The 14984-nt window shown below is 32.1% G+C and overlaps 2 protein-coding genes across 3 annotated transcripts in view; one reads left to right on the plus strand and one right to left on the minus strand.

Annotated features, from left to right (window-relative positions):
• Window positions 1-1751: 1751 nt before the first annotated feature.
• Window positions 1752-9890, minus strand: LOC148300674 (CDK-activating kinase assembly factor MAT1-like). Its single transcript, XM_088274444.1, has 5 exons — window positions 9645-9890; window positions 7807-8103; window positions 6092-6333; window positions 5099-5277; window positions 1752-3662 (listed from the first exon to the last, which is right to left on the minus strand). The coding sequence occupies exons 1-5, from the start codon at window positions 9766-9768 to the stop codon at window positions 3560-3562; spliced, it is 945 nt and encodes a 314-aa protein (XP_088130570.1). The 5' UTR covers window positions 9769-9890; the 3' UTR covers window positions 1752-3559.
• A 934-nt stretch (window positions 9891-10824) lies between these two features.
• The window catches only part of LOC148300675 (uncharacterized), a 37560-nt gene continuing 33400 nt past the window's right edge, over window positions 10825-14984 (plus strand). For both annotated transcript variants that reach the window (XM_088274442.1, XM_088274443.1), the window contains exons 1-4: window positions 10825-11454; window positions 13346-13472; window positions 14043-14193; window positions 14638-14767. In XM_088274442.1, the coding sequence (XP_088130568.1) occupies window positions 11292-11454; window positions 13346-13472; window positions 14043-14193; window positions 14638-14767 (571 nt within the window). In that variant the 5' untranslated portion in view covers window positions 10825-11291. The remainder of the gene's footprint in view (window positions 11455-13345; window positions 13473-14042; window positions 14194-14637; window positions 14768-14984) is intronic.

Below are 14984 nucleotides of genomic sequence, written 5' to 3' on the forward strand. Positions count from 1 at the left end.
AATTCTTCTGTAAATGTCGCTTACTTGGTTTCAAATCTAAACAGGCAAATGTGGCTATGAGTTGAGCCTTTAGGTACAGTTATAATGCATAGGAAATTGACGAAATGCTCATTTCCTTTTTATAGATGCCGTTTGTAAAACTTACGTTATTATTTTTACATACATACGTACACTACACGGTCGTACGTAGGTCAAAGGTTAACAAAAACCTTTTAAGAACCATAAATGACCCAGTATCTGCAGTAACTGTTGTATTGAACGTGGATAAAAAGACTCGATTAATAAATATTAGAAGCGTGTAACTCTCACGGGCTAGTATGAGTACTGGTATGCAACCCCAGATGTCTTAGGCTTAGCTGCCATTCTCCCTTTCCTCTCGTATATTAACTTATTAACTAATAGAACGCCACACTAATTTGTCTTTGCACACAAACTTCGCCTCTTCAACATTCATACATCTGCTCATACATCCACATCGATTATTCCAACTCCTGACCTGACCACATTCAAGTATTTGAAATACTTGATCATCCCAAGTTTTCCTCGGTCTTCCTCTGCTTTTATTACCAACCACATTCGCCTTATAATTTTGTTTTACTATCCTGTCTTTACTCATTCTATTCACATGCCCAAGCCATCTCCACACAACTTTCTTAAAGGGATATTCGCTAGAATACTTCTTACACAGAATTCGTTCCACCGGAGACCACCGGAGAGGTCACATGTCTGTTCACTCCCAATTTTTTTGAAGAATGTATATTCGATATTTTTTATGTTTTTTTTAGAATATATATGCGGAAAAAATGTTTTTATTTATTTTAACTCCTTACCTTTCAATAACCCTTTTCTTTTCAAAATCATATAATTATTTGGAAGAATTTTTTTTTAAACGGTTATGTAAGATAAAAATCAATTAAGCAAAATGTTACCAGGATTTAGAGAAAAATAAGTTGCGACTTAACGAATACTGGGCCTTGATAAAAATTTAATAATTTTAATTAAGAATATCCCTGACGACCAAAATGCATATTCTTTGCATTGGATGATAAAAACGTGTATTTAGCCGAAAGTAGTGCCATCTATGAATGCTCTACATAACATCATACTCTGGGGGCGCTAGTGTCGTATTATTTTTTCCATATAAAACTGATTTTGACGGTCCAAAAATATTTAAAAACGAATGATAACTTTTAGTTCCAACAAAAAACGTTTTATATATAAGTTTGTCGTTCTACACATAAGTATCTCTTGTACTGGCTGACGTTTAAAAAAGTAGGCACCCTAGAGACCAATTTTGACATCTCCCACGCTTCCCGCCAAAATTCATATTCATTGCATTGCTTTTTTTCACTTTCTTTTCATAGAAGTAATGTCCTTCACTATCAGAATTTGTATTTTATTAAAATGGAGAAGTCGTTATGAACTTAATTCTGTCTTTGAATTCAGTCACTCATTATTGTAAACACATTGTTTGCGAGAAACGCTTATATGCGTCTTTTACATACTGTTAGTAGAGAGCGGGAGATGCTTATAAGCGTTCTATTTGCTTACTTTTGGTAGAGAGCGAGAGATGCCAAAAAACATTGTACAGATGGCAATTGGGTTTGCGGTTACTTATGATTAGTATACTGAGGATCGGGCGGCAGACTCTCCGAGTATAATTAGGTTCTGGGTTGATGAAAATACCCCCAGACAACAATGTGTTAAAATAAGAAACAAAAATCAATGTTAGTCAATAAAACTTCTTTTAATTTTACTTTGTACTTTAATACATCAATTCAACACAGTAAAAATAATACAAATAATATAACAGGACCTGAAACAAATACAAGTTATTGGATTTTATTTGATATTTAAAATATTAAGTTACAATAACTCTTTTAGTACGATGACGCTTAAGAGGGTCATTGTGTTCCTGTTCATACAAAAGTCAGTAACATGTAACATTTTAATTTTAGAAAACACTTAAACAAAAACATAATATGTATGGCTTTTCTTTATTATTTTCCAGTGCAGTGCAAATAGATCACAATATAAAGGCACACAATTCAAATTAGTTTTACATTGAAATCCACTTATTGCTATTATATTACTACTTGATATTATTAAACAAAATATAAAATGATTAATGTGTATTAAGAATACTTCAATATACTTCCCTATTTTCTTAGAATAATTGTAAAATACTTAAATACACTTAAAATGTTTATTATATTGTAGAAATATCTTTGAAAAATCCACATTTCTGTTTCAATGTATAGTCACCAGGACTAATAATGATAGGTAATAAGGTAGTTTTTGATTACGGAAAGCAGATTATTTTTATATAATTTTGTGCGAGGGGATTTTGGACCAACTTTGGGACTAATAATGTAAGTGAATTCTACTGTAATTAGTATTCCTTAATATGTTTATTTATTTTTTTGCATATTTGGGAAAATATATAATGAGAGATAAAATGTTAATTTTTTTTATCAAAAAACCGTTTAATGCCATAAACTTGATAAACCTAATTTTAAATTTATAGTACATTAGTTGGGCATTATTATTTTTTTAATTATATACAATACTTGTAATTTTTAACATAAACAAAAATCATGAAATGGCATATGCATGGGTATAGAATATGACATGATACATGCTAATTACAACAATTTTTAAATAAAATAAAACTGTAAGAAATTAAGGAAATAAAAGAAACAACAGATTTAAATTAATAAATGGTAACAGTTAAAAATAATATAGAAATAAAAAAATTTAAATAAGTTTGCAAAAATCGTCAAAGTGAATTTCTTCAAGAAATATACCTGGGCTATACATGCCAATGGTTGCAAACTAAATAAAAAAAATTATATGATTATTTGCATGAACTCATCAACTCAGAACTTACAAAAATATTTCACCAACATTTATTCAATATCTTTATAAATGGAACTGCTGAGAGATTAATTAATTGCAATAATAAAACAATTTTTTTAATGTATCCTAAACTCGGCACAAAAAAAACATAAGTTAAATAAACTACATATCGCTCACTCCTTTCAAGAACGTCATAAATCAAAAAACTTGATTTTTCAGGAGAACGTTTTAAAAGTTTGAAAATATAATATAATGTATTAAAAATAGATATTAAGCCACTTATTGAACTTATTACTATGCAAAACATCTTTTTAGGTAAAACTTGAAGGTTTTTTTCTCCATTTGAAAAATATTTATAATATCAACAAAAAAAAATTAAACAATACCTTTTCTTCAAAATGCAAAAACAACACTTTCTGCCCTATAGCAGGTAAATATTAAGTTAAAAATATGCCGCTTTTGCTGGGATATAGTACATTTTCTGGGCATTTTGAAAACATGCACAACTGAATATTGACGATTTTTTATTTATGACGTTCTTGAAAGGAGTGAGCGATATCTTACACAGCGTGTACCAGTGTCGACTTCTTGTTTCAACAAGATGAATATTTACAACGCATTTATGTATAAAACCATTGTGGACCTATTACTGTACCCGTTAAGTTCACAACTGATTGAGTTATTTATTTGAACAGATGCTTCAATTACTGGAATAGTATAGCCCTGATAATGCTTCACGGAGGGCTCGAAGGCAAGCCAATTGTGAACTATAACCTCCCGCTCTTTCTGTTTCCGATTCAGACCTGAAACAAAATACTTTTGTAAAAATAACTTTAACACACCAATTTGTTGGACATTGAAAATACTTAATTTTATTATTATTAATTTTTTTTTATTCATTGTGTACATTTATTTAAATCACAATTTATACATATTTAGACTTTTTTTTTTGCAGAGACCCACCAAGCCACCTTGTGTCTTGTCAGTGGAGTTCTTTTTTAATACATTTTTTATTGTTTTTAATGATTTTAACCTAATATAGACACAAAAAAGAGACCCTCATCCGCACCCAATGGTGCATAGGGCACTGCATAGTAAAAAAGCAGTAATATCTTGATGGTTGATTGTTGTGGGTTATTGTGGTTAGGTATCAATGTTAAGCAACAAACTAGTAAAAAGTATTTAAATCCTCTAGCGCACAACTATGATACCCGCTTCACCCACAACCAAGAGTTGATGGTCCCAAGAGTGAACAATAAATATTGAAGTAGAATCTTCAATACACAGTAACTTTAATTTTTAATTTGTTTATCAATGAACATAAAAAGGACAGTTTTCATTATTTGAAATGATACAATAAAAAAACCAAAACATTTTATTTATAATTTACAACAATTTGAATGTGGCCAAATACTTGTTCACAAATGAGGATGAACTCCACTAAGGAGTTATTTTCACATTTTTGTCATCTCAACATAGAAGAAGAAGAATATGGAAGTCCACAAGAATGTGGAGTATTTATATAAAAGCTACATAATTTTAAATAGGCTACATAAAAATATTCAGACAAGCAACATAAAAAAAATTAAATCATGTTTTCAGGCGGTCTCAGTATGTAAAATATAATCCAGGATTCAGATCTTGCATAGCATAGTCTCTGCTTAAAAAAAGCTTTCCTCAATCCAATAAGAATGGCTGGTGCGAACTCACATGTACTGTGTCACGAGATTGATCAATATATCTAGGAGTTCCAAAAATTTAAGTACGTAAATAGTACAAAGTATGTATGTATGTGGTTGTCAATCATTGGTAGAATTGGTGAATGTTGCATGTGTGTTAAGTGATCACTTAATCAGCCTATCATAGGTCAAAAGCCCTGAAAATATCTAGACTTTTTGGGTAATATACTCAAAATTAAACAAGGTTATTGGATTGATTTCTACTTTAATTTACATATATATGATAACATGTGACGCGTTTCGTCTTATTAAGAAGTCAATGAAGTGTTTGATAATGTGTTAATAAGATGATACACATCATATTGTATTATCATATATGTATATGTAATTAAAAGTAGAATTCAATCCAATAACCTTGTTTAATTTTGGATACATTATCCAAAAATTTTAAATGAAATTCTACCAACTGTCTACAGTTACAATAAATACCTAGACTTCCATATTATTTTTTATTTCTAAACCTGGGGTAGGAAATACGGTAAACAATCTGCATATATTACCTGACATGATTCATGTATCCACACGGAATGAGGTCCTTGGAAGATGGTGGAGGAGGGCCAAGGAAGGGAGGAGATGGGGGAGGTTTGTAGGTATAGAGTGGTCCTTCGGTGACAATCGGAATCGGGGGAATGGCCCCATGACCCCTCGTAAACTTCACTCCACTGGAGAACTGTGTAGCCTGAAAATAAATATTTCAAAATGAAATTGTGAGATTATCTGCAATATCTATTAACACATTGTTGTCGGACGGTTTTTTCATCAACCCCGACCCTAATTAGTATACGTATTAGGGTCTTATAATAATCTCAAGTAACCTTATCACAAGTACCCTAATTACAAGTAACAATAATCACAAGTAACCGTAAACACAATTCCGATGTTTACAATATTTTTGGGGTCTCTCACACTCTACCAAAAGTAAGCAAATAGAATGCTTATAAGCGCCTCTACCAACAGTATGTAAAGGACGCTTTTAAGCTTTTTTCTAAAAAAATGTGTTAAACGAGATAATCAGAATTATCTATGAGATCATCTATTAAATTGGGATTGCGAAATTAATACATAACATGGTGTTTTTAAAAGCTGTGTATTCTAGACTAATTGGTTGATAGACATATAACGCTTCAATTGGTTACAACGACCGCTATAGGCAAAGTGATCTTACCAGCATGCAACCAGTGCACTAAATTTGACGAGCGTACCTTTGCTGTCGCGGGACCGATGGCGTGGAATGCTCTTCCACCAGTAGTTAGAAATAGTGAGAGTGAGATGATCTTTATAAAAAAAATGCATTTATCTGCTAAATCATTTCCACTATCTCTTTTTCCCTAATTCAATCACAGCAAAGCACCCTTGAAATAGTATTTTAAGAAAATGGCGCTATAAAAATAATCCAAATTTATTATTATTACCTTTCGCAATCATTCGGGGAAAAAGGGAGATTTGTAAAAAGGAATTCATGAGTCGAAGTTTTTTTCTTCTTCATATCTTACCTTCACTGTTGGAACAACTATTTTTGCACTTTCTTCCTTTGCAACTTGAGCATTTTGTGCAAAGGTATTTACTATATTTTTGGCATTCTCTTGTGAAAACATTAGTTCATCTATGAGGGCTTCTTTCTCTCTGAGTTTTTGTTTCTTGGCTTCCTTTTCCAACCTAATCAATTCCGCCCTTCTCAATTCCTCTTCTTGTTTTTCTATTTCTAAGATCTCTTCCAATTCTATCTCTTCTCGACCTTAAATAAAATAAAATAAAATAAAATATTTAAAAAAAAACTACAAGGTACTTTTATATTTTTAATTTTACTTGATGAATATCAGTTTTTAAATATATTATTACAAGATATTGATATTATTTTTTGACTTCTCATCAAAGATGAAGAAGAATATGGAAGTCTGGGCATTTACGGGGCTTACGACAATGAATTATTTTTGGCTTAGTGAAGTTCTAGTGATTCATGAACAAGGTTTCTAAATTGGTTCATATATATATATATATAGAACTTCCAAGAATTTGAGTAGTGTGGTTGTCAATAATGGGTAGAATTGGTGAATGTTACACGTGTGTAAAGTGATCACTTAAACCAGCCTGTGACGGTCGTAAGCCCCGTAAATGCCCAGACTTCCATATTCTTCTTCATCTTTGATGAGATGTCAAAAAATAATATGAAAATAACTCCTGTAATTGGAGATAATCCAGATTTTGTGAACAAGTATTTGGACACACTCAAAATGTTGTAAACAAGATATTGAAATTCTTAAAATGATTTAAATGACTTTTATAAATGTTAAATGAAAAATAATACAAAGAAAAAAAACTATTAAATCATTCATAAGTATTAAAAATGAGTGTAAGTCCCACTCCAAGCATAAGGGCTTGTAATATACATATTAACACATATTGTACTGGTGATTTTGTAATATTTTTGTAACTATATTAACATATTTCGGACAGGTATTTTTTTTTCGCCTGCAGACCACTGGCGACGGGATTTGATAATTATGTACATATAGTGAAGACCTTAACAAAGAGATTGGAACATAATATGTATTCATATAAAAACATTAAATATGTGATTTCTTTTATTCTGACTTTGAAATGCGGCCGGCGCAGAAGGTAAAAATACCCCTCCCTTCCCTAAGCATCAATCGACCGAATGGGTAGAAATACCTTTCCCGTCCAAAGTGTGTTAACAAAAATTATATACCGTGGAACGGGGCTACTTGAACATTGATGTGTTACTTGAGCCCAGTGCAAAAAAAATATAAATCTGTATTTGGTCTACAATAATTAATGTATCGTGACAAGAAGTGTCACTTGTCAGGGAAACAATGAATCATATCGATACATTCATTATTGTAGACCAAATACAGATCTAAAAAATTTTTTTTACTGGGCTCAAGTAACACATCAAAGTTCAAGTAGCCCAGTTCTACGGTATATGAATTGGCCATTTTTATTATTTATTGATTTGGCGTTTAATTTGTAGAACTCTATTTTAATTTATGTTTTCATTGTTAAATCAAACACAGATTTTTTGAGTCCACTAAGTTGTAACAATTGTCATAATATTAATTTGTATGTATATTTAAACAATAAAATACAACTAAGTAAACTAAAAAATCTGTCTTTTATTTAACAATTAATACATTTTTATTATTATGTGGAGATATGGGTCATAAGAAGAAACTCATAATATTTAACAAACCTGCTCTAGATTTGTTTTTCATAATAAGTTCTTTATTTTCCTTTTTGTACTGTTCTATTTTCTTATTTGTACCGACTATATCTATATTATTTGTCAGATTGAAAATAATTGTCTCAATTTCCTCAAGGTAATCATTATACTCCCGCAAGGTTGCAAAATCCTCTTCTTTTTTGTTGTAGTCCTTCAGTACCCTCTTTCTAATATCAACCTCCTTCTCCACTTTGGCATCTTCAAACAACTGTACTCTAAAATTACTTCTTCGGAGAGGTACATTGCAGTCCGGACACGACCCAGAACCTAGAAAAATGCAAATGTCAAGTGTTTGAAAATGATGCTGAATCCATCGAAACACGTGTCACAGTAGATTTTTAAAAAAATATGGTATTTACTAAGTAAAATTTTAATTAAAAATGGATAGGTTTAATGACAAAGTGACTGCCGAATCAAATAATGAAATATTTTTCTGGCAAATTTTTTTAAAAAAAAAAACCATTAAATGAAAAAATCACAAAACATGAAATTTGACTAACTAACTAACCATCACGCCGCTTCCCCGGAGGGGTAGCCAGAGAGAATAGAAAGCCACACCACTCTATCTTTGGAAACATTCTTCGCCCCTTTCACGTTCATGCATCTCCTCATACATACCTGCCGATTATTTCGACTTTTCATTTTACATTTCGCCATTGCATATTTCATGTGAGCATGTTGTGTTAAAATGAAGTATGCAATGGTAAAATCTAAAATGCCATTAAAATCAGTTTTAAACGCTGCAACGAGACTGATTTTTATAATTTATGAATTTAGTCAAGTCATTCCACTACTTCACGAACCGCACTGTTTAAGCTTTCCCAAAAGGGTAGAGTATAAACTCTGTCTACTTATGTATGTATAAATCAATACAAAATGCGGCTCCAGAGTGTCTTAAAGACCTGTGCATTGCAGATGAATTGGTTGATAGACATCTCATTTTTGGATCGGCTACAACAACTGCCATGAGTAAAGTGATCTTACCGACTCATAACCAGCACACTAAATTTAGCAACCGTGCCTTTGCTGTCACTTGACCAATGGCATGGAATGCTCTTTCACCAGTAGTTAGAAATAGTGAGAGTGAGATGATCATTAGAAATAAACTAAAAACATATTTGTTTGCTTATCATGTCCATATTTTTCTTCCCAAAATTGAATCACAGTGAAGAGTCCTTGTGGTAGTACTTTACAGAAATGGCGCTTTATAAATAGTGCAATATTATTATTATTTTTATCTGAGAAATAAAAAAATAGGCATTGATAAATTAAAGTTATGCCAATATTTTTGTCTATGTCATGTAAATTAGAATGTTTTTGAAAGGTATGGACAGGGATGGATTCATTGTCGCACTGCAAAATATGAAAAAATGTCAGTATTAGAATACTGGTAAATACAGAATGTGTTTATTTTATTATTATTTAGTAATTAACATTATTAATATTAAAACAATGTTTTTGATAAGTGACGCAACCAGGGTCAATTTTTGATGTCCGTAACGTAAATATTTTTGTAACATTCCAGACATCTCACATCGATATATCCTTCACTGGACCTTACGATGAGTATGTAAAAAGCAATGAAGTCATAATTAATAGTGAATTCCAATATGAATTTAAAAATAACAACAAAAACAATAACCAAGAAAAATATAAACAAATACGATAATAATCTTATGTCATGTCATCAAGAGGTTTAAAGGTTAGGAAAAAATTGTCCAATAAATCCATCTTTCAATTACTTCATAATACCTGACACGGTGCAGTTACAGTGGCATAATTATACATGAATAATAAATTTAATCTACCTTTTAAAAATAGCAAATCCACGCAGCTTTCGCATAAAGCGTGTCCACACACGTTTACCATCAACTTCAGTGACGGGTTTCGGTATTTTGTTGTTTTACAACGTGGACAAGCTTGATCGTCCATTGTAATTATAATATGTGTTACTTCGAGGAAAGTTTTTAAAATGTTTACTAGTATTAATCAACAACAAACATTTGAAAACAAGACCTTGCCGGCTATAAACTTGACGTTTAGGTTGACATGACATTGAGGTACGTTCGAAAACATTTATCGACCAGCAACTGAGCAAGATTTTTTTTTACTAAAACTGATAATGCCGCGGCATTATTCGAACGGCATGTCGCATGCCGTTCAAATAGGAAAGCTCTTTGAATGTAGCGAGATTATTTTATGAGAGCAGTTTATTTTGTAATAAGTGTATTTAAATCATTTTTATTTTGTCATCAAATTGCCAAATTAATAACTTTAACGCTTTTTACCAATCTGTATGGCTAGTCCAACACAATCACATAAATGAATGATATATCACCCAGTTTATTTATTGGACAATTTATAAAGAGCTTTTACTGTGTGAAATTACCTCACAAGTGCTTTAAAATTTTCAATAATTTAAAGCGATAAAACAAAATATTTCTTCTTCACATCAATAATTTTTTTTAAAAAATGAAATGATCATTTTTCAGATATTCCTAATATAATTTCAAATGCCAGCAAAGTCTTTTCTCTTTATGTAAAGAAAATATTTTTTTGTATCCCTAAATGACAATTAAGTGTTACGTGTAATGACAATAAACATAATATCGATGCATAATGTATTTACACAGATTGGATTCCATTAACGCCGCGAGTAAAAAAATATTTGGAATGTTCAATAGCAGCAATCCTAAAAACATTCGCTTGTGAATATAAAATATTATAATATCAATTTCATCTACAAGCTTAATACGCAATACGAAATGTCGAACTGCAAATGATAAAGAGAGATTGCAGAGTAGTTAGTAAAAAAAAAATTGAATGAATGGAATGTCAAAACAATTTAGACAAGAATTTCTAATCGAATAAAATGTTCAGAGTTTCTATTCACCCCCATAGAATGGGAGTGAAAGATGAATAGGCACCTAAAATTTACTGACTTATTTTGATCTGGTAATTGAATACATATATCATTACTGGCAACCTAAAATAATAAAATTAAATGGCGATTGTTGTGTTCGGTTTTATTACGGTAGCCGGAATTTATCAAGAGAATCTAATTGAAATATCTGACCTCATCAGTAATTTGCAGTGACTCTTAGGAATCGTTAATTTTACAGGAAATATGCTCGGTTCCGTTTGTTTGTGTGTGGGTTTGTTATTGATTTAAGTGATATCGGACAGCACCTTTAGAGTAGTTGAATGCCTTTGAATTCTACCATACTTTAGTACAATTTAAATACTTTGGATCTCGTATAATATTTCCTTGCGGAATTGACAGCTAGTGCGACGAAATTTTCCGATCGAAGCATTCATTCGGTTAAATAACTTGCGCCTCATACATGTGGGAAACAGTGACAAAAGTGAACCTAGGAACGAGCCGTTTTGTATATTTCCGAAGAAAAGCGGGAAATTTTCTTTCATTTAAATAATGACTTTTTTATAATGTAAAAATGTCTGCCTCTACCGAGGATTTCAATCCACTGGCGTTTGAAAAGAAATTAACACAATTGAAAGACACTCAGGAGAGTATTCAATCGCTCTCCTCATGGTGTTTACAGAAAAGGCAACACCACAAGAAGATAGTGGCCAGTTGGCTGAATGTTCTAAAGCGAGGTATTTTGAATTATTTTCTTTATATTTCTCTGTATAACCTATAAATATTATGTGCAAAATAAACTTTATATGACCACATTCCTACACTCGGTTGGGATGAAAAATAGTACTACAAAGGAACTCCAGAAATCTGATTTAAATGGGACTGTGGCCTGTTCGGATTTGGAAAATTCGGATTAGCCTAGAAATTTGTAATACGGTACATACATAGTACTTTAAACTACAGCTCTAATGTTAATGAAGTACTATATGATGTTTCTTTTAAAGTAATATGTAAATTATTTGCAACTTGTTACATTTTAATATAATGTTACAGTACTTGAGTAGCAATACAGGTAAATAACCAAAGATAATAACAAAGTTTATTTATTATAGATTAGTTATTTAAATTAATAGAATGCGAAAACATATATTATGTTTAATGCAAAATGTAAGCCTGCTTACTTGAGCACAGGCGATCAAAGTTTGGAGCAATTTTTAACAAAGCTGCTCTCATCTCTTCGTTGATCATCCACAGGCGTTCTCTTTTTTTTAAATACCAGTTAATAATAATAATAGAACCCTTATCCGCACCCCAATGGTGCATAGGGCACTGCGTCATATAAACGCAGTGTCATCTTGATGGTTTACACATGAAGGAAAGGTGATCAGCCCTCCGCTTCAGGTACCAGTCCAGGGTAATATTGAATAAATATGACAGTGAAAAAATCACTTATATTTATTTTACCCCCCTTGGGAATCGAACCCGGGACCTCCAGAACGGTAGCCGAGCGTGCTGACCATTACACTACGGAGGCGGACAGACAAATACCAGTTAGTGTCGAAAATCCCAATTCGCACAAGTAAGTCATAGCAAATGGTAAATGAATTGCAATAGCACGCTTTGAAAGGAGTGAATACACATTTTTTATATGCGGCCATAAATGTGCTAGCTCTGTTTTGGAAAATTTCAGTTTTAATGTCCGATCCATGAATTCTTCTTGTAAGTGACTTTTTTCCGCAACACACCAACTAATCAACACGGTACGCCAGTGTGCCGCGGCACACACTTATTAGTATACTTAATTAAATAAAAAATAAAAAAATAAAACCCTTATCCGCACCCCAATGATGCATAGGGCACTGCGTCATATAAACGCAGTGTTATCTTGATCGTTTACACATAAAGGAAAGGTGATCAGCCCTTCGCTTCAGGTACCAGTCCAGGGTTATAATATTGAATAAATATTACAGTGAAAAAATCTTTTATATTTATTTTATCCCCTTGGGAATCGAACCCGGGACCTCCAGAACGGTAGCCGAGCGTGCTGACCATTACACTACGGAGGCGGACAATAATTTAAAAATAAAATTACATTATACATAATAGTTTTATGTAAAAATAAATGTGTTAAAAATCGTATTTCGATTTCTCGGCATTGATTAGCCTGAGCCAAATAAATATATTTATGTATTTGTTTTTATTGACTAATCCGAGTGGCATCCGGGCTATCTTGTTTAGTTTTGAGTATTGAAAGCATTAACACTATGTGGATCATATTGATATATTATTTCGAGAAATAAAAATACTTTGTGTTCTGATCCACTCACATTTTTATTAACCAACTAGTTTCGGCAACAACCTGTTACCCTCTTCAGGGTTTATTTATTACTAGTAAATAAACCCTGAAGTAATAAATAAACCCTGGAGAGGGCAACAGGTTGTTGCCGAAACTAGTTGGTTAATAAAAATGTGAGTGGATCAGAACACAAAGTATTTTTATTTCTGGAAATAATATATCTTGTTTAGACTTGTTGGTGACGATTTTCCTTCTTGCACCGACAAGTTTTCTCGAGTGGTAAATATATTTATTTTATGGATAAATTCACTACTTTTATTTTCATGTTTCAGCTAAAGTTGAACATCGGCTAACACTATTTTATCTTGCTAACGATGTCATCCAGTACAGCAAGAGGAAAAATTACGAATTTGTTGAAAGTTGGGGGACTACTTTGCAAAAAGCTACACCACTCGTTAGGTAAGATTCATAAAATAACGAAATTCCTCGTAATATTTTGAGTGTGTAAAAATTTTCTCTTAGGTTTGGTTAATAATATATGTAGAAGTTGTAATACTATCTAGTACAGAGGTTCCCAAACTTTTTTTGTCTCTTAGACCCCTTGCCATGTTTTTCGATTTTTGGTAGATCCCTCCTTACCTGATATTGTTTTTCAGCAAATTCACTATCTTCTAATGTATTTTTGAAATTTGATGTATGTAGTGCACATTGAAAGATTGAAATTTATAACGCGTATGATAATTTATAAAGTGTAATGAAAATTCAAAAAATACACACATGTTAGGTTAAATTAAAATTACTCTCTGTTAAATTAAATAAATAAGCAAAAAATAAATGCTTTTAGTCTTAGGAATAAACCTGATGTAGTTGACCTCCATTTCTTTTTCATGGACCCCCAATTTTTTTTCGCTGACATATACCCCTTCCAAGTGGTCGTAGACCCCTGAGGGTCGATATAGACCACTTTGGGAATCACTGATCTAGTAGATGAAATTAGTTTTGAAACTTTGAACGTTGTCTTCTTTTCAGGGATGATAAAGTGAAACATCGCATATTGAGGATTTTCCGGATATGGGAAGAAAGAGCCGTGTATGATGAAGAGTTCCTGACGGATCTGACAGGGTTACTCAGTGCAGCTGCCGGAAAACAGACCCCTGATATAGACCCCAATGACTTTCAAGTGAGATACATTACTTTTATATTTTTTTACAGTAATATTAGTATATAATCACTCACCGAGATTTTTATATCAATCGGTTTTGAGACATACCCGTCCCGTTAGTTATGGTTATTTAAAAAAAATCTTTTTGTTACTTTATTATTTGTGTTCCAGTCTTGTTAACCTTAATCCCATGTCCCAAAATGAGAAATAGAAATTACTCACCGGGAATATTATATGTATATATGACTTATGTATATAATATGTTTTGAAAAAATAAATAAATAAGTAAATAAATATTAAAATCGGTCAATATTTGATAAAAATATTTTTGATTATGTACACACCTTATAAAAAGGACCATTTTCACAAAAAGTCTTGACAGCAAAGTCTTGTCAGCAACTTCAGCACACATAAGATCTCAGCACTTAAACGGTTAATGGCAATTTGTTTTTTTTTTCCTAGCCTATACAACTAGTGAACAAGATCCGACAATGCTCTGTTTTGGAAATAGACACAGATGTGCAATTGAAACAGATACATGACAGTCCACTGGCTTTAAAAGATGTAGACGCGGTGTGTTCCAGTTTAAAAGGTATAAATTTAGCGTTTTTCTCCAATGGTTGCTTTTTTATTATATTCATTTATTTAATTTAATTGCAACATATCCACTCCCTTTGTGGAGCATATGGAGTCTACAAACTGTCTCCAGGCTCTTCTGTCGACTGCCAGCTCCCTTGCATCCTTTCAAGTCAGGTCTGTGTCCCGAAGTTCAGACGAGAGCTGCCTTGATGGCAACTCTTGGGAGGCAT

This window comes from Brachycentrus maculatus, unplaced genomic scaffold, assembly GCF_059751285.1.
Source record: "Brachycentrus maculatus isolate JH-2025_06_01 unplaced genomic scaffold, ASM5975128v1 h1tg000673l, whole genome shotgun sequence".
NCBI lineage: Eukaryota > Metazoa > Arthropoda > Insecta > Trichoptera > Brachycentridae > Brachycentrus > Brachycentrus maculatus.